Here is a 20938-nt window from a genome sequence, read left to right on the forward strand (position 1 = left end):
GACTGTGTCAAGTCAATGGAGGAAAGACAGTAGTGATCACCTAGCAACCAGCTGTTTTAGGCCCGATCGGACCGACGACGGGAATCTTCACAGCTACCTAGGATGTCGAGTCCGGTCGGACCCTCACGGCAGCCAACGGAGGTGATAATTTTATTGGATTTTTCGGTCACTTTGTAGAGCGGCTGACCTTGCATTCGTCGGCAGAGAGGGAGGGTCTGCGACTACTGCGTGGAAGTCAATGACGTAGTCGTATAGGTTAACACAGAGTGAGAAGGGGAAGGGCTCCCGAGCTTGTCCTAGGTAATAGATGAATAAATAAGCAATGCTTTGCAAGTATGTCCGAATATGCGCCAAGTATTGCATTTATTATTGTATTAATGCAATTAATATTTTAAAATTGTCTCCGTGAATTAAAGTTATTTAATTTTACATGATATACAACGCATTATACCAACTGTTGCAAAACCATTACAACGAGAAATGCATTTCGAAGAACATTAAAATATGGCATTACAAGACTATTGCCAGACCCCACTTCTTATGTGCTGCGGGGACTTTACTGATAAACAGGAAATGCACCGAGGATGACCTGGAAAATTCGAAAGACGTATCCTCCGGGAATTGCATGGGCCAAGATTGCTCCCGGATGGAACCTAACGACTGAAAACGAACTCTGAACTGTACCTGGAAACGGCTGACACTAGCATGCAACGCAGGCGGCTGAAGTTTTACGAGCACCTGCTGAGAATGAACAACGGCAGATCTTCTCACTCATCAAAAGCTACAAGACTGGAAGCATGTGGCTTAGTAAAGTGAAAGCTTCCGCTGGGATTTCTGATACTGATGTCTCAGACCGCCCTACATTTTGTAAAATGTTAAACTCGCGGTCTTCTCTACCAAAGGTTGCTGAATTTCATAAACCTCTTTCACAGGAAAGGAAGGAAAAGCTAATAGCTTCGCTCAAGAAGTATTGGGAGCGAAGGCGAACATTAAAAAAGAACTGGTCGTAAGCACTCCCTAGTGGGCTTAAATCAATAACAATAATGTCTTAAATTTAATTACGCTACCTGTAGTAATCAGCGTTGCCCGGATAGTTTATGAATATTTACCTTTCGGATTCATTTTACCAGTCAGTTGTGTGTGAATTGAATTTTTATAGAATTCCTTTTTGGCACGTTAACTGATATTTTACTATCCGCTGTAGTTTTAGAGTTATTTAGATGCCTTTGATTTCAAGATTAAGATTTTTAAAATCCGGAATGTACTATTCATTTCAGTGACCCCGAAAACTATGGATTCGAGACTATTTTCAACTATTTTACATATCACTCTCTCCTCGCTCCCATCCAAAAGGGTGCTGATCTTGGAATTTAAAAAAATCCGGCGTGTCACTACTCATTTCAGCGATCCCGAAAACTATGTATTCGACACTACATTCGATTATCTTTACACCTAAACCCCCTGACCCCTCACCCATAAGGGTGCTACGGATGGCTTACGCTCCAGTACTCGTCTTCAGATAGTAAATCATAAGTGTACCAAGTTTGGTTGAAATTGCTCCAGTGGTATAGGAGGAATGTGTCATTTACACACCCACCCACACCCATACAGCCATTTTTATATATAGATAGGTTTTCTATAGTTAATCATCTTCATTAGATTGGTTGGCAGTAATTCTCCATTCTTCTCTCTTCTGAGAGTGCCTCTTTACTTTTAGGCAGGTGTTGTATCCTGTATCGTGGCTTTCCTGTCCTGTCCATGTGTATTCATCAACGTCCATGGTTTCTCTATTGTTACAGTGGATCGTGTTCCTCGGCTGGCTGGTATCTACGGCCATCAGCCTCACCATAATCTACGCCATCCACCTCTACTACAAAAAGGACCATCCGTATAATCCCCTTGAGGCAGCTTTCTTCGGTGGTCTGCATCCTATCGCCTGGGGTGCCGTCATTGCCTGGATTATCTTCGCCTGCGAAACCGGATACGCAGGTACGTAGCTGACAGAATATACGCAGATCACCAGTCCTGTATGTGGATACAAAGATACTTAGCTTTAAGCTAAATATTCACCGATAATTCTAATATAAAAATTATTTTATACCATCTCTGTTGAACAAGTTATTAATTTTCCGATCAACTAAAGTAAATTTAGAATCTGAAGCACGTAAAAATTTGATGGGTACGGAACATCCTGCAAAAGGTAGGAATGGGATACCCCTGGGAAAGAAATTAAATAGAACATAAAATAACTTGTAAAGAAGTAGTTCCAAGAGTTAAGGATATTGAAAAGAAACAAATAGCTTCACAGTGTAAAAATATTTTTTAAATGTAATAGGAACAATGACAAATGTAGATATTACAACACAAAGGGAACTAGTTGACACCCGACGTGCGCTGCTACGCCTCAATAAATAAAAGGTGATTTTTAATTAATTCTACTTTATGCAACATTTTATTAACATTTTTCTTCATTATTTCGGTTGTTTTGTTATTTATGTTTTTCTCATTGCATTTACTTTTAATTTCACTTACAAAACAAAGAAATAATTACTGTAAATATGTTCTATTTTTAGATTCCTATGTCTATTAATTTGATGGAACAACTTCTATTTGTATCAAAAATAAGGTTCCTAGAAAGAAACCATAATTAAATTTCATCGATAGGCCAAAGGCAGGCATTTATACAAGTGGAGACACTGCAGTGTCCTACATAAGAGGCTTGCAGTGGTGTCTCAACGGCGCACTAGCCGCCAGCGTCTCGGAAAGTTGTAGCAATCCAACTGATGAGCCCACTGATACACTGGGGCGAAACGCTGGTAATTTCACGATTGGAATATCCTAAATAGCTTAAATGTTTTTAACTTCTATTTGCTTACATAAATGGCGATTTATCTGCATGATGCATGCTGTTCATTGCAACGCGAGTGAATACATGATATTCTTTGTTTTTCCATCTGGTGCGAAAACTAACAGATTCCTCGACAATGAGTTGCCTAGTTACATGGGCTTCCTAGCAAGAAAGGTACTTCATAAAACACGGCACCGGTCCCCATCTTGTTATACAGTATACAGCATTTCTTACCGGACTATCATGGTATAGAGTAAGTCGCTGTCGCCTAGCGACAATCAGCCCATTAAGGTCGACCCAATCTTCGTGCGGCTTTGTAATAAATGAAATTAAATGGCGTATGGCTTTTAGTGCCGGGATGTGACTGAGGACTTCGGCTCGTCAGGTGCAGGTCTTTTGATTTGACAGCCGTAGGCGACCTGCACGTCATGATGAGGATGAAATGATGATGAAGACGACACATACACGCAGTCCCCGTGCCAAGGAAATTAACCAATTATGGTTAGAATTCCCGATCCTGCCGGGAATGGAACCCGGGACCCCTGTGACCAAATGCCAGCACGCTAACCATTTAGCCATAGAGCCGGACTGTAATTAAATGAATTAAAAAATAAATATATTTCCGTTGACTTTTCAAGAGATGCAATGTTTTTCCTGTGCTATTGAGACGATTTGGAAGATTTTCTTACAAACCGCATCTTTTAACTCCCCCTGCTTCAGTTATGTGAAACAGTCACGTTAGCGTGAGAGATAGATAGATAATATGGTGGTTAATGGGCGTACAAAAATACATCATACAGACCAAATAGAGATGAAAATAATGTTTACTATATTCTAAGGAAATGGGGTTAGCGCACCATATAAAAATAATCTAGAGACAAGTGAAGTAGGAGAAAAATTTGTGGATGAGAAGGATATAACAAAAGTCGATAACGAAACCCAGTAGTGTACGATTGTATAGTTATTGAACGGAGAGGGAATGCATCCGGGAATAATTGCAAAATTATTCATTATTATTATTAAGGCAATGTGGGGAAGAATATTGATGGAAGCAAAATAATTGATTCGTGGTAGTTAGTACCAGAAGTGTGCCTAAGGCAACTTAGACAATATAACTTTGTTGAAGTGTAGAGCAGTAAGTACTCAGACTATACTGTTTCTAGTCATTCGACCCGGTCAGTAACGGAATGAATGAAGCCCCCATCTAGCAGCAAGGATAGGAATTGTGCCGGCTGCCGAAGCCTGTCGCACTCCTCTGGGGCAATGATTAATGAATGACAGGTGAAATTAAATGATAGTGGAGAGTGTTGCTGGAATTAAATATGACAGGGAAAACCGGAGTACACGTAGAAAAACCTGTCCCGCCTACGCTTTGTCCAGCAAAAATCTCACATGGTGTGACTTGAATTTGAATCACGGAACCCAGCGGTGAGAGTCCGGCGCGCTGCCACCTGAGCCACGGAGGCTGTTTCAGACTATACTTGTAGCATATAATTAATTTACGGTCGTAGTCTAATTAGTCTGCATGTTTTTGACAGTTAATGCTAATTTTCATTTGAGATGTCGGACGTGATGTGGAAGGACTGAGGATGACTCTTGTGTTGAACGTTTCACCGGGGAGAAGGGTCACATTTCCGGGGTACATGTCCGAGAAATTTTGTTTCTTACAATAATGCTTCTGACACTCCTTTCAGGCCATTCGTTCTCCGTTCAATTTCTAAATCATTTGCACGTGTTAACGGAAGTGAAGACTGAAATTTAGAGTTTCTACAATTTACAACTTATTAAAACGAAGTTTAAACCACAAGCATTAATAAGATATAGCTCAACATAAAATTTGGAGTGGATTAGTTAATTGGTTGCAGTGTTATTGACAGCTAATATTATTTCTATATATTGCGTGAAAAATGCTCTTTGTGGCACAGTGTTAATGTTTTGGCTATAATTTGACAGACTTGTCAAAAATACTTATATATTTTTAAAAACTCGATGTTTTTCATTCAGGCATAAACTATTAGAGATATAATTTTTGCAATTTTTCGTTATTCATTCAATAGGCAAAGTCAAGTTTCGTGTTATTTCAGGAGTAAAATTGTGAAGGTAATATTTGAATGATAATAAAATGCAGAAGTACTTTTAATTTCTGCACGTATTCAGACATTCTCTAAAAATTTTAGGTGAATCCGATAAGAATTCTGTCTCAAGGATCAATCTTTTGCATACCATAAAGCTAGAAAACCTTAAGGTATTTAAAAGCGATTGAAACTTTTAAGGAACATGCTTGCTTTATAACTGCCCTGGACTGTAAATTACTCCCTCAGATGTCTTTCTCCTCTTACGCACAGCGTAAGCCTATTTCAGTGTCCGTGTCCTGTGTGGAATGCATAGGCAACTCGCTCATCGGGCATGTTCGATGGGTTGCATTTTTCATTGGCTTCGTAAGCCATAGTATACCATCATCCAGCTTTTCAATACATTACCGTCAGCTTCAAACCACACTAACCCTTTCCCGCCCGTATTTTCACTCCGCTTATCCCCAGGTTTCAACCTATTATTTAGCAAAAACTGAAACATAACGTATTGTTTCAGAAAAAGTTAAATACAGTAAAAACTATTGATCACAATTAATTCAAATTTTCAATAACATTAGAAAATATACCATCACATCCATTTCTCTGTTTATTGAGTCATAGTATGTTTTTCGCCCCCCCCCCCTCCTCGTGATACTCGACACAGGGACAGTCTGCATTTGTCACATTCCCATGTTGTCTGAATCCCTCAAAACCAATAATCACGTGATTTTGGAAGTGGAATGATGCCCATGTATATAAGATTTTATTTCATCTGGGCAAGCGTCTTCCCATTCTGTTTTTATCTTAGCGGAATGCGACTGTTTGAATGCTGCATTGTTATATGCGCAATAGGCTATGTCACTGAATAACTTTGCTCCTCCTAACATACGTAAAAAACAATCTCTTTCCCCTAATACTCTTTCCGAATTATGCGCAGGTTCAACATCATCCATTTAATCATTCGGAGTAACGAAACGTAATATTTGTGTTACCTGAATTGCCGTGGCATCGCCATCAGGTCCGATTTATCGATATTCGTTTTCATTCATATCACTGTTATCACTAAAATTATCTTCGTTGATATATTATTCACTCATTAAAAATTCACCTGCACCCCTACTCAAGGATTCTGTGTCACTTTTTCCGCCCATATTCAGCTCAGTTTCATTATACGCGATATTCAATCCCGCCATGTTTACGAACGAAACAGCTGACCCGCGCTCGCGGAAGTTCAAGACAGTTGCCTAGGCAACGTCAAGACAGATTATCTCTCTTCCCTTATTTCCTAAGACTTGTAGATTCCACTGCGTGTTCATAAATGCCTTATAAACACTTCACTGATGAGAAAAAAGAAAAACTATCGCACAGATCGCAGACGAATGCAGATAATGCAGCCGGGCGCTTTCGGGCGCTAAGGACCGGAAGGCTAAATGAACAGTCGGGCGCTTTCAGGCGCTAAGGGCCGGAAAGGGCTAAGGGGTCAATAAGGCATGTGTTAAAAGTATATAAAATATATGCCAGCAGTATTATTGAAATCTTATTCCTAAAGAACTTTGGAGCTAATTTTATCGGACACCATGAGAGAACGAGGCGAGGTCTTGGTCTGTATACACCGACCGCTGCTCTTTCAATCCAGAATTTAGAGCTTAAAAATGGCGTTAGGGAAAGCTGATCACGGGATTTGAAAGAGGAAGAGTTGGGGGATTTTTAACATTAACTTTAATTCGATATTTAGGTCAAGTAAAGTAAACTCTTGTCCTTATCCTGAGGTGATGGAGCTCTTTTCAGGCACACCTCCGTTGGAGGTGAGCTGCATGCACCATTACAACCAAATACCAGCACTCCTGCGACTTTTAAATTTCTGGCAGTACTGGGAATCGAACCCGGACCCCCGAAGACGGCAGCTAATAACACTATCCATTACGCTACGGAGGCGGACGATGCTTTCCTTACACTTTATTCTTCATTTGCTCTTATAATGCACGTTTTTCAATTACGCTATATGATATTAAACTTTGGTAAATTGCCCATGTAGCAAAACACTAGAAAAGATTACAATAAACCTACCTAATAGGTAGTTTCCGCGATTATGGGAGACAGGCATTACCTTAATATACAAACTTGGATTTTCTTATAACTACGATATACGCTAACTCATTCTCAATTGAAACGTCTTACTTTGTTGTGAATTATCAACATAATACTTCGATCCAGTGGCGTGCGGTGAACGCATTAGTTACCCCAGCTTCAAAAATGTTTTAAATATAAGCAGTTGTAGCCCCACTACACTCTCTGAAGTCAACATTACCGTTTTATAAGGCTACATTTTCCGTGGAAACGTCTACCAGAGAAAGATATTTCAAGAATATTTTCAACCACACGCTCACACATATTTCCAAATTGATATTCACGGAAGTGACGACACCATCATAACTTAATCTATAGCAGAACTTAAACAATGTACTTACAGTTTCACCCGATGACCCTTCGTGATAGTACAATCATGGTTTTCACAAAAATACACGGGGATTAAGTATTTTTTACATGAAAAGCCTAACATAAACTGAAACAGTAAAATTTAACTGGTATTTTACCGTCGGTGAAGTTTTTTAGTTTCACTCGCTTATTGAGTGTACGTGCACCAACGACAAAACAAGAGAAAATATCCGTTACGACGTATAACACACGTTATATTCATGAAGAATGCCACAGAACTCGGGAAACGTTCACCTATAACCCAAGAGGAACACTACAAATATTCGCCACATACCATCATCACAAACAATCAAATACAAAATTCTTTTACTTCGCGCTTAGCTCTGTGTTCATACTGGGCAACCTAAATATTTTTCTGCGACTATCGGAAAAATAGTAAACTTTAGACATGCCGAAATCCAAAAATAAAATATTTTCTTCTATATTACAATAGATTTCATAAACTGGCCCTATTTTTATTAGCAAGAATATGTGCAAGTGTCTATACTGTTAACATCTTGATATTTGTTTTATAGCCCCTAGTGTTTGGCGCTGAACACTTCGAGTGTCAAGTATAAAAACTAACATTACCTTACCTAAGCTAGCTGGCTTGTCGCTGTAAATTGCAGTCGGGGGAGGGCCCACAGCCCCGCCCCGCTCCCAGGACAAGTAAGCTTCAAGTGCATGCGTCAACCAACTGACTTAAATTTCGCTGGGTTAGCACTCTTTCGCGCCGGCTAGGAAACCCAGCTCGCTGGGGAAGGTGAACTGCGGTATTGCGAGTGGATTGTCGAGACAGCTGTGTTTGGCGTGACTTAGATGTTCGCGATTTTTTAAGATTTATAAAAAGCGTTCTAAGGAATAATAAGAAAATATGAATAGAAAGTTACTTACTCCAGCAGGGCTGTATGGGTGCGTTCTTAGTATATGAAGGCAGCCATTCAGGATCTAGTTGTTTCCATAATATAAGACGAAATGAGCACAAAAATCAGACATTTTTGAAAATGTGTCTCTGCCTTTCAATGTACGTCTTGTAACAGTAAGTTCATTTGGGATTGTATTTGGTAAAATAATAATCGTTTGTCGTGAATCTATAAATCTATGTTTCTCATTCAGTTTTCTTCTGCTTCAAACCACATTGAGGGATAAATAAGTCATTTGTTAACATTTCCTCGGAAATAAAAATGGTAAGCATGGGTAGGGCAATTTTTCCCCTGTGAAATACAATGCGGTGAAGTAGTATCCATTATTATTAATTATGGTACAGTTAATAATACATGTTGCATAAATAACTCATTTACCGTCGATGCCTAATTAGTGTGCGTGTTTATTGACAATACTAAGATTCACTTCATGTGTCTAACAGCATATTAACGTACATGAAGATGTAGGGGAAAGAGTAAAAAGAAGACAAGGGAACTTCATCTCTAACAAACGTGCACCTATTACAGTGTCAGTCTCCTGTGTGGATTGTATAGGCAACCCGCTCATGGTACATGTTCGATGGGTTGCATTTTTTCATTGGCTTCGTAAGTCGTACCACACCATCATCCAACTTTTCAATCCGTTACTGCTAGCCGTGCCTGCTACTATTATTTTGTTGATGCAGTAGTACTTTACATCTCTCTTTCTTTCTCTCTCCCTCTCTCTCACTGCACAGGAATGATTAAAATGTAAGTAAGCGAGAAAAACTCAAGCAAGAGAAATACGATACAGATACAGATCATGTCTTGTTTGTCTTTACTTGTTCAGGCAAGGTAAGCTGGAATGAAAACTTCAGATCGCAGTTACATCTTTCATATCCCTGCACCCTGAAAAAACCGGCATTACCCAAGTAAAAAAGCTTTCATCACTCTTTACCAAAGTATTCAAACTTTCACGGCACTTGCCTTATCCAAAGTTGTCGGGTAACGTCACTTTTATCCACGTAGAGCACGGATTATCCTGTCTCTTTGCTTTACTCGAAACATAATTTTCCACAGGTCCTGTGAAGACAATCCTATCATGGCCGTGGTTCCAGCCATTGAGCAAGCTCAGTTACAGCGCCTACCTGGTACACTTCATGGTGTTCTACCACGACCTCGCCATCACTAGGACTCCAAGTCACTACGATCACTACAGTGTGGTAAGTACACTCCATTATACGGCAGCTGTTTCGCAACTCGTTTCACCAATACCATTGTGTATGAATGTTGTCAAAATTGTATGGTGTGTTTTAGATCTGTTAGGAACTGCCTGGGCAAGGCGGTAAAAAACATACTCGCTTCACCGCGAAGGAGGTGGTTTCGAATCCACGTCAGGAAGATGAAACATTTAAGGAACGATAGTTTCATTTCCGGAGGTGCACATGGCCCTGAGGTCCACTCATCCTGCACCAAAAATGAGTACCAGGTTAATTCCTGGGGTCAAAGGCGGCCGAGCGTAGAGCTGACCACTCTATGCCACCAAATGGCGAGATTACGCTTAGTGGAAGACTTCACCCTCCACCCGACCAAGGGTCATCATGGCCTGCACGGACAAGACTTTAGATTAGTTATGGGATAATCGAATACTTTTAGTAATCGAATAACCTCCATCCGATTATATAAATAATCGAATAAATTAATCGAATGAGTTTCAAATATCATTCAGTTGTATCGCATAGAATATTCGGATGCGTCATGAATCACTTTTTGGTTTATATGTATCGGATGGATAATCGATTGAAATAAGCGAATAGATGAACTCTTATGAAAAATAGAAATACGCCTTTCTCCAAACGTATCTCCAAATGTTGGAACTAATTGAGTGAATTAACTGTCTTAATAACATCACTTTCCATTCCATTATTACGAAAGCATTCACTATTCAATTACCTCATTCACTCGAATGGAGTCTCGAATTAATAATCGAAAAATAATCGAATTGGAAATATAATCCAAGAATCGAATACAAAATAATCGAATAAACGATTATTTTGTGTTCGATTATCCCATCACTACTTTAGATCTGCTAATACACACATCAACAAACGTTTTGCATCACCTCGGACCAAAGAGTTCCTGACTCTTTAAAAAATCAAGACGGCATATATAAATTTCTCCTTTACACAGAGAAGCATATAATTATGGGTATATGTTTGGCCTTAGAAGAGGAATGAGCAAGTTCAGATCCTCTGGTTCCTTCCCTCTTAGTAACCTCTTACGAGATGCAAGAGATACAGATAATGCATCCTTTGACTCCACCCTCAGGAGAGATAAAGAGTTCCGATAGATCAAGAGAAAAGTGCAGGATCATGATCTACATCAAAGAATATGACATCTGATCCAGCACACAACATTCCCATGTCATGTCACAAGATAGCCCCGCCTATCAAGATCTGCGTCCAACAAAATGGTCGCTGATTTAGCACACTATTTTATGGCCATAAGTATTAAACGTACTGGTGTCACTCAATAAAGTCCACATCAATACTTTTAATATGAGAAAAATTCTGTTCCCTTCGGTGGTGTTACCATGTGTAAGGGGCTTTGCTGTGACGTAGACAAAACGCCAGTCAAAGACAGTGGAAGTTTAAAACACAGCGCCATTTGTATCTACTCTATATAGAAGGCAGTGTTCTAACACAACATGAGGAAGAAGATGATGAACAGATATCGTGTTGTCCAACAAAACAGCAAGTGAGAGCCTCTGCAACAATACCGCTTTGTTTTCACAATTTGAGATACCGAATAAAGTTCACACCAGTGCCTTTAATACCTTGCATTGATGCATGCCTGATTTCATCTTGCCATACTGTCCACTAGTTCATGTTGGTCCAAATTGTCCTACTCTTCAATGGTGATCTGGAGTAGATCTCTCAGAGTGAGTTGTGGGTCGCGACGTCCTTAAATAGCCTTCTTTAATTTATCCCAGGCATTTTCGATCGGATTCATATCCGGAGAACATGACGGCCACACTAGTCGAGTGATATCGTAATCACGAAGGAAGTAATTAATGAGAACACCATGGTGGATGTGTATCCATGAAGACGCATTCCCCTCCAAGATATTGGCGATACGGTGTTGCTAGGTATCGGGGGATGTCATGCTGGTATCGTACAGCCGTAACATTGCTCTTCATGACTAGGAATGGTGATTGACGGCCCAACATAATGCTATCCCAAAACATCAGAGAACCGCCAACTTGCTACACGTCCTGGACAGTGTCTCTGAGACGTGAAGCTTGACCGATAGTATCAGTGACTATCAGTAACTGACGACCAGTAAGAAGAACGGGTACTTCTGCTAGTCCTTACTATGATAAAAGGTATAATGTCGTTTTAGACTGAATTTCTTTAATTTGTTCATGGATTTTTTGATAAATTAAACATTTTGGCAACCCTTCAGTGCGCATACATAAGTACAAAACTATTACAATTGCAATCACCTCATTAATTTGAATGCAGTTCCGAATGAATAATCGAAAAAATTATCGAATGGAAAAATACCTATTGTTATTATTTCAATTAAGTAGACTACTTCCCATTCATGTCGAAATGATAACGAAGTCGCAATAAGCTCCATTATATTAACTGAGACTAACTATGAATACAACCTACAGTCATACAGTGCATGAGAGTACAGCAGACTGTGACGTCACACCCTTGTGCCAGTGCAATGTGCTCACTGCCATTTTCGCAGCATCTGCACATCATTTGTCTAGGCTTTGCAAACCTAATACTTTGGGGACGGAAGGACATGAGGCTAACACATGTAAGAGGAAGCAATACCAGTTAATTAACGATAAAGGCAAAGGATGTTCGAATGGTTAGATGGTTCGAATGGTTAGAATGCAAACGTATATGAACAAGGCGCAAGTATCATCTAGCTGCTCTACAGTCATGTCGGTGAGCTGCATAACGTTTAGGAGTTCTCATATCTCAGATCACTAATATTTATACAAATCTTACTGCAGAACCGTTGTTCGGGTAGAAGACACATTAGGAGTTCTGATAGTTCAGATCACTAATATTTATACAAATCTCACTGCAGAACTGTTGTGCGGGTAGAATATAATTTAGGGGTTCTGATAGTTCAGATCGCTATTAGTTCTGCAACTCTCATTGCAGAACCATTGTGCGGGTAGAAGACACTTTAGGAGTTCTGATAGTTCAGATCGCTAATATTTATGAAAATCTTACTGCAGAACCGTTGTGCGGGTAGAGGACACTTTAGGGTTCTGATAGTTCGGATGGCTGATATTTATGCAAATCACACAGCAGAACTGTTGTACGGGTAGAGGACACTTTAAGGTTCTCATAGTTCAGATGGCTAATATTTATGCAAATCTCACTTCAGAACCGTTGTGCGAGTAGAAGACATTTTAGGGGTTATCATAGTTCAGATCGCTAATATTTACGCAAATCCCAATGCAAATCCATTGTGCCTTTGTTAAATACGTTAATGCTTAACAATCCTTTCCCTAAAAACTGAGATATTCTTACAGTTCAATAATGTCCGGCTCCATGGCTAAGTGGTTAGCTTGCTGGCCTTTGGTCACAGGGGTCCCGGGTTCGATTCCCGACAGGGTCTGGAGTTTTAAGCATCATTGGCTAATTTCGCTGGCACGGGGACTGGGTGTATGTGTCGTCTTCATCATCATTACATCCTCATCACGACGCTCAGGTCGCCTACGGGCGTCAAATCAAAAGACCTGCAGATGGCGAGCCTAACATGTCCTCAGACACTCCCGGCACTAAAATCCATACGCCATTTCTTTCTATGGGGAAAACAATCATGGAGATTTTGATATTTCCCTATTTGAATCAAGTAACGTTGCCGCTTACAGAATTTCAAAATGAAAGCATCAAAAGCAAATATCAAATCATTTAGTCTAGGTCTATAAGGGCTAAATTGGGATGCAATATATCTATTTTACACCCATGGGTGCCCGCAGGATATTTTGCAGGGGGGGGGCACATTAACAATTTTCTTGAATATCAAAACCAATATAACGTCAGCAACATTAAATTGTTTACAGAAATTTCCGGTTATAACAGATGCTAGATGACTGTCAGTAAGTTCAGTTTATGAAATAATCTGGTATGATATTAAACAATTGAACATCAACCGTTTTAGAATTCCAGCGGAGGCAAGGCCCCCCCCCCCACGCCTTGCCACCCTTGCGGGCGCGCATGTTTACACCAAATATTTCGAGTCTATAGAATCTGAAGTAGAAGCATCCGTGGTTCAGGCGGCAGCTCGTCAGCCTCTCACCGCTGAGTTCCGTGGTTCAAATCCCGGTCACTCCATGTGAGATTTGTGCTGGACAAAGCGAAGGCGAGACAGATTCTTCTCTGAATACTCCGGTTTTCCCTGTCATCTTTCATTCCAGCAGCTCTCTCCAGTATCACTTAATTTCATCTGTCAGTCATTAATCATTACGCCAGACGAGTGGGACAAGGTTCGACAGCCGGCACAATTCCTATCCTCGCCGCAACACGGGGGCTTCATTGATTCCATCCCTGACGCGGTCACTGACTGGAAAACAGGCCGTAGGCTTTCAGGCTTTCAGAATCCGAAGTAATCACTCGCTAGTAATTTAAATACTTCGTAGTTTGGTGATTGGACAGGAAGTCTTGTCTCTTCTTCTTTACTTCTCTAGAATAAAGTGTGGCTAGAATAGCAAGTACATATGATTGAATAATTGCTGCAGCTGATTCTAATATTAATAACAGTATCTGAGCGATAAGTAAGATGGATAGTGTTGAAAGGAGTAATGAGGGGCGGTATAAGCAAGTACGGTAAGGACATGACGAATAGAATACCTAGCGTGATCACTCCGCTCTCTCAACAGTGTCGTTGGTGACCCCACCGGACTGTGACGCTGCAGTCGCAACGAACAAAGCTGCAACAACATGTGCGCCAAGGGTATCTAATCCTAGTTTATAATCCAATTTTCAAAGCTTCATAGCGTGCGTGAAATCACGGTAACAATGTTAACGCCTATTGAGGAAATTTGTTTTGTTTTCATATTTTCCGAAACTATGTATTCATATCTGTGCAGTGCTTTGTGTATACAATCAACTAGTTTTCTATTATTTCGTACTGTTTTGTTCCTGATTGTAAGCAGGGTTACGGGAGGAAGCCTGGTGGTAGACGATACTTTACACCACCAAAAGAAAATAATCTGTTTGCTAAGTGGACGAGAGTTATTCCGCGGAAAGATAAGCAATTATAGGCCAAAAGCAGAATATATGACCTGCATTTTTCAGCAGATTTAATTATAAGGCAGACTGTTGAACTTCCTCGTGTGAGTTTAAAATTAAAACCAGGAGCGGTGCCCCATATATTTTCAAATTTACCTAAATACCTATCCACTAATGTAAAATCGCGAAAGGCACCCAGTAGGAAAAGTAATGAAGGCAGTATCAAGAGGATAATAAACAAGAATCACAATGTGAGTGAAGTGATGGCAACAGTGAGCGGAAAGGCTCAAGATCAGCCTAGTTGTAGAAAAATACACGACCAGTCGAGTTCTCTTATCTGTGCCGAAAATCTAAGTGTCCCTCAAAATGCCACTAAAGAACGCGACCCGTGATTTAATACGAACTAAATGTCTCTTTCCTCAGCCAAAGCTAGGATTAATTTCCTACAGGTGAATATTAAGAACACTGAATGTTGAATGCCTTATGTGCTCTGTTTAAAAAGTATTTTTTAAGAATATAAAGCACAATATTGCTTTCCGTAATGTTCCAAAGTCCGAAGATATTTCTTCGTGGGAACTGAGATTATTATTTACAATTCTCTGGCAGTATTATTCATAAGTCTAAACAATTGGGTGTTTTATTTCGTTAGTTTTGTACCACTGAAACCTCATCTAAAACAGCTGTAGCGTTGGTGATTGGCTCCAGTAGCACCGCTCTGCGAGAGCGCGCTTGAACTCGGTGAGTGATATCACCAAATATTCTATTCATCATGTTAAGGAGTAGAGGGCCGGCAATTATGTTTGCTGCCAATCGGACAGCTAGAGAAGTCATTCTGACACACTGATCATCGCTCCTGCAGCAGCTCTGGGATGGAAAGTAGTCCTGTGTATGCGGAAGGACATTGGCAGTGTGTTCGGTTAGCGAATGATTTCATTATTTTCAGCAAAATGGCGAAGGGTGAAGTTTGAATTACTGTGAAGTTGCTGTTTCTTGAGCTATCTTCAGGAATTCACTTACAGGAACTAAAACTGATAATATAGTAAGGTTTACAAGACGAACGGACTTGCCAGTGTCTAGGAATAATGTTCAGTGAAGCTGATTAATACGTAGTAGAGTCATTAAGTTCGTGGACTGCCCGTCTTGTGTCGCTGTGGTTCACTGCAGTGGACAGTTCTTCGCCAGTCCCAGCAAGAGGCAGTTACGCGCATATAGTATAAGCAGAACTACTGTCTCTGTTCTGAAGGGTAGTTGAATGTCTAGTTTGAGCAACAGGCATATTTCAAGTTCTGCCAAACATTAAGCAAATCGGGAAAAAAGTTCCGAAAAGGCAGGTTAAAAGTCTATGTGATCCTTGAACTGTTAGTGCCAATAGTACGGTACATGGGTGTACACTGTGTTGCCTACACTGTAGGCGCTACTCCCAGAACTTATGACTTTAGTACATGAGTGTACGCCGTGTTGCCTACAATGGAGGCGCATTCCACGAACTTATTGACTCTCGTAGTAAATCCTTGTGTTTCAGATTCATTACGTCCTGGGTGATCTGGTCATCATTATGTTGCTCGCCGCTGTATTCGCCCTCACGTTTGAGATGCCGGTCCTAAACCTGGACAAGCTCTTCCTTAAACCAGGTAAGGAATCATCTCACTGACAAAGACCAGGCGAATGCCTCTCCCATATTTATGTGATTACTAGATCCTTCAAGTTCAGACACGTATTTCGGCTGAAACAGGCAGGTAAATAAGCACTTGAAATTTAGGAAACAGGCAGTAAAATAATGAAAATAGGCATTGAAAAATCATCGGACTCGTACTTTTTCTCTGCTATATAAGCATAGGAGGGCTGTCTGGCCGAGGCGGTAAAGGCGTGCTCGGTTCACCAGGAAGGACGTGGGTTCGAATCCATGTCAGGAAGTCGTAAAATTTAAGATACGAGATTTCCACTTCCGGAGGTGCATATAGCCCTGAGGTTCATTCAGCCTACAACAAAACTGAGTAACAGGTTAATTCCTGGGGGATATGTTTTGGGCTTATTATCTTTATATCTTCTGAATATCAGCTGCAAATCCTTAATTTTAAGGTGACTGCGACGTTTCAATCAAATTAATTGAAATCTTCTAATTTTCCAGTCAACGCCATTCATTAGATGTCGTACGAAATTCTAACTTATAAGTCAACGAAAGCGCAAAATGCAAACATGTATGCTAAAATTCTAAATGAACTCTAAAATCAGGCATATTTACTTCTAAACTGAAGCATATATACATTTTCAGCCAACTGACTTCCTCACCGGCTTGTTGTTTGTTTGCTGTTCGTTGCGTTTATGATTCCTTGCTTGTTTTTGCCATTGCTTGTACGCTTAATTGCTAGCTGCCTTACTAGTAAGTCTTTTGTTTATTAGGTTGTTAGTTTGTTTCTTTACTAGCTAGATTGCTTGTACGTTTCGTATTTGTATATTTTGTGTTTGCTTGTTTCTACATTTTGTGTTTTTTGTATATCCTGCGTCTGCTGCTTTGTATGTTTTGTGTTTGTATGTTTCTATGTTTTGTGTTTGAACGTTTGCATATTTTGTGTTTTCCTGTCTTGTGTTTGTACGTCTTTCTCTGTTTCTTGGTATTTTTGTGTTTGTTCGCACGTTTTTTTTTGTTTGCTTCTTTTATGCTTTGTGTTTGTCTGTATGTTTTGTGTTGCCTTGCCTGTTGGGCTTTGTGTTTGTATGTTTTGTGTTTGTATGTTTGTGTTTTCTTCCTTATTTTATGACTTTTTGTTCTCTTTGCTTGCATTTTTTGTTTGTTTTATGGAACTAAACATGACCACGGAGCAAATAGAGTATTGTGGAGAAGCTTAGTTAATTCACAGAGGCATCCAGACTGAACGCTGGTGGGCATAAGTCTAAATTTTTGTATTCGCCGTGTCGACGCAGAGACGTCTTAGCGTGGCAGTGGGCTACGAGAGGGCCTGCGACAGTGGCATTAATTCACGTTCAGCACGAACATGTGCCTGATGTGAAAATGGGAAACCACGGAAAACCATTGTAAGGGTTGCGGACAACTCCCGAATGCAAGTTAACGCTCACACGACCGAAACCGTGCATACAAATCGTTCGGTAATGGTCTATAATTGTTTTGTTTCCTTATTTATTTATTTATTTATTTATTTATTTATTTATTTATTTATTACGTGACCAGGCTCGGGACGCACTTCCGCACATATTACAATGGTATTCGATGTTCGCTTTTGGTATCTCTGTATTGCTAATTCTCGTGTGAGGTTCTTCTTTCAGAAGAACGTGTACGGCTTGCTAAAAACAGCCAGTGATATTCGTGTTTCTTTCTCTGTGCACAGAGGCAAAGCCAGCGCCGAGGAGAACCACTAAGGCGATATTACCGAGACGCTCTCAAGCTTCACTTCCACCCCTGAAGATCCCCAACAATAAGAAGGAAGAGAATCAAGAAACAAATGGTTCACCAGCTGGGATCAATAACCTGGCCTTCGAGAAGGATGAGACGGTCACGAGATCAGAACCCGAAGATGTCAAGGTCGATATTACCAAAATGTAGCATGGCGTTTCTTCACCCAGGCTTGAATTCTGTATACTTTTCACAGCTATTTTAAAATTTATAGCTCTTAAAATAAAAGTACTCACCTAAGCTTCAGAAATTTTGGAAAGGATTAAATGAAATGAATATTCATTGACTTCGAATTTCATATACTGCAATTTATTCGCTAGAAACTTCAAAAACCAACACAGTCCTTTCCATTCTGAGACGATAAATAGGATTTTTTGTGATTTCTGTGATAAGAATCCACATCTGATTTCTGATTAGGAACGAACTGATTCCCTCTTGACAAAATTGTCCTTTAAATTTGTTGTACTGTGAATTTCTGGGTTCAAATTACGATATTGGTGATGTCAAACTGGTCAAACTGTGACGTAAGACATCACAGAACAACGCTAAAATAAATCTCTCTGTTTGTGGACAATGGATTATAGAAGAGTGATTAAATTTCAACTGTTTTCCTAGTATGTTCCTTGAGAGCTCCATACATGATGTAATGTAGGCTACCTGTTGCGTCTTCAACTTTGTTCTTGTCTGTCCTCGAGTTGACCAGAAACGGGGATCTAACACGCAACAACATCAACTAGCCTCTAGATAGACATAGTGTGATAGTGTCCTCCTGAGCATCAACAATAACTTGTTGTATTGGACTGTGCCACTTCAATCTGCAGCTGGCGCTGAACCCTGGTCTCCTGTTGCTCGTTCGTACAATGACATAACTTGGAGATGGTAAAGTAAGTCTTCATTTAACAGATAAGAGTAATCTTCATGCATTAGTAACAAATATGAAAGGAAAATTCCACTCAGTCTTATATTCTGTACCATTTATAGAAAATATTCACATAGTTCATCGTTAAGATACATAAAAATTATATATTTAAACAATTTATTGTGAACTTTATTTAAACATTACTCTTCCGAAGTGCAAAATAAAGAAATGATTTTGTTCATAATAATAATGTTCATAATATTCCAAGTTCCATTTTTCACAATTTGGTAATTAATCAATGTTTGAATTAACTCAGACATCGACGAATAGAGCTATGAGTAATAATAATAATAATAATAATAATAATAATAATAATAATAATAATAATAATAATAATAATAATAATAATAATAATAATAATAAGTACTACATCGCCATGGTGTTTATTTTTCATTCAACAGCAAAATATTATAAATCATCAATAACGTGACTATTTTCATTCTCTATACTGTACATTTTCGGGAACAAGCTCATATCATATAGCGAAGCAAGGACTATTGTAATTTAACTGCAGCAACGCTTGCCGTAATTTGTAATATAATTATGATTCTACTTTGCCCTGATTTGAAGTGCATCAAAAGTAAAATAATGAAAAGAAATGTTCGTCATTTTTCTATTCTGTCCCGGGTACATCCACTACGGGCCTCACTTAACCCTCTGAAAACGATTAAATGGGTATCAATTGCACCTAGGTCCTTAAATAACTTGTGAATTAATTTAATACTACCGTATCTAAGGTGTGATATAACCAGAATCAGTTCCTGAGCAGTTTTTTTCAGGACACAATAAATGCAAGCTAGTCACACACTCAATAAGCACTAAGGATGCTGGAAGATTCTCCCTATACGCAACAAAATGGTCCTTAACAATAGCATTTCGGAAATACATCGAGAAATAATCTACCATTTGTAGCAATACGACATGAAATTACAATACATACACACACATAACAGACAAAACCAGATTTTGAACTAGTCTCATCTTTAGCTTGACTGAAAAAGAGCGATTCTTCTAAATATGAGATAGTTGAGTCATGATGTTCTTGACCATGGCAATCTTTCTCGTGATCTCTACTCCATAGCTCTTATTGCTGCTTATAACATCACTAAGGTACAACATTTCTGTAACTGTTTTCATTTCCTTGGAGAGACTGATTTCAGTCAGTTTGCCAGCCCATAATTTTGGTCCTTTCCTTGTTGATCTGCAAACCCACACTAACACTATCATGTCTGCATCGTCCACGGCAGTGAGGGCGCTGTCATCAACGTATCGGAGATTCTTTATCTTCCTGCCATCAATGGGAAATTGACCAGCCCATCCGTTGAGCGCAGCCTTCATGAAGTAATTTGCTGTTATATCTAAAATTAATTTACTAGTACCATGGGAATTGTGGACAGCTTTAAATACCTAGGAAGTGAATTAATGCAAAATGCTAGGGTGGACATGGAGATTAGCAGGAGGGTACAGCAGTGTAATGCATTCTACCAAAGTGTAAGAAAACTTGTTTGGATCAAAGAAGTACCAAGGAAAAGTAAAGAGATAATGTACACAATGTACTGTGTACTCATACTGAGATATGCAGCTGCGACTTGGACTTTGACTAGCAGGCAAGAGAGTAGAATTCAAGCCAGTGAGATGAAATTCCTAAGAAGTATGATAGGAAAGACAGAGTGAGAAATGAAGATGTTAGGAAGGAAGTTGGGATAGGAAAACTAAATCAGAGAATTGAAAAGATTAAACTAAGGTGGTTTGGACATGTAGAGAGGATGGAGGAGAATATAATTCCAAGACAGATGCTAGAGGCAAAGTGCGAGGGCAAGAGAGCAAGAGGAAGACTAGAACAAGGTGGATTGAGTCAGTGAAAAGCGGCAAAATCGTGGGAGAGGAGTGGTGGAAGAAAAGAGGAAGATGGAGAAATGCCATAAATACCCCGACCCAGCAGGAGCTGGATAAGGGAAAGTGATGATGATGATGATCCAAAATTAATACAGACATAATAATAATAATAATAATAATAATAATAATAATAATAATAATAATAATAATA

The 20938-nt window shown here is 39.5% G+C and overlaps 1 protein-coding gene across 1 annotated transcript in view; it reads left to right on the forward strand.

Annotated features, from left to right (window-relative positions):
* The window catches only part of LOC136866546 (nose resistant to fluoxetine protein 6), a 155734-nt gene extending 137184 nt beyond the window's left edge, over nt 1-18550 (forward strand). Inside the window, exons 10-13 of the mRNA XM_067143614.2 lie at nt 1800-1989; nt 9378-9520; nt 16086-16194; nt 17908-18550. Of these exons, the coding sequence (XP_066999715.2) occupies nt 1800-1989; nt 9378-9520; nt 16086-16194; nt 17908-18122 (657 nt within the window). The 3' untranslated portion in view covers nt 18123-18550. The remainder of the gene's footprint in view (nt 1-1799; nt 1990-9377; nt 9521-16085; nt 16195-17907) is intronic.
* The last annotated feature ends 2388 nt before the right edge of the window (nt 18551-20938 follow it).

Source organism: Anabrus simplex, chromosome 3 (assembly GCF_040414725.1).
Source record: "Anabrus simplex isolate iqAnaSimp1 chromosome 3, ASM4041472v1, whole genome shotgun sequence".
Classification (NCBI taxonomy): domain Eukaryota; kingdom Metazoa; phylum Arthropoda; class Insecta; order Orthoptera; family Tettigoniidae; genus Anabrus; species Anabrus simplex.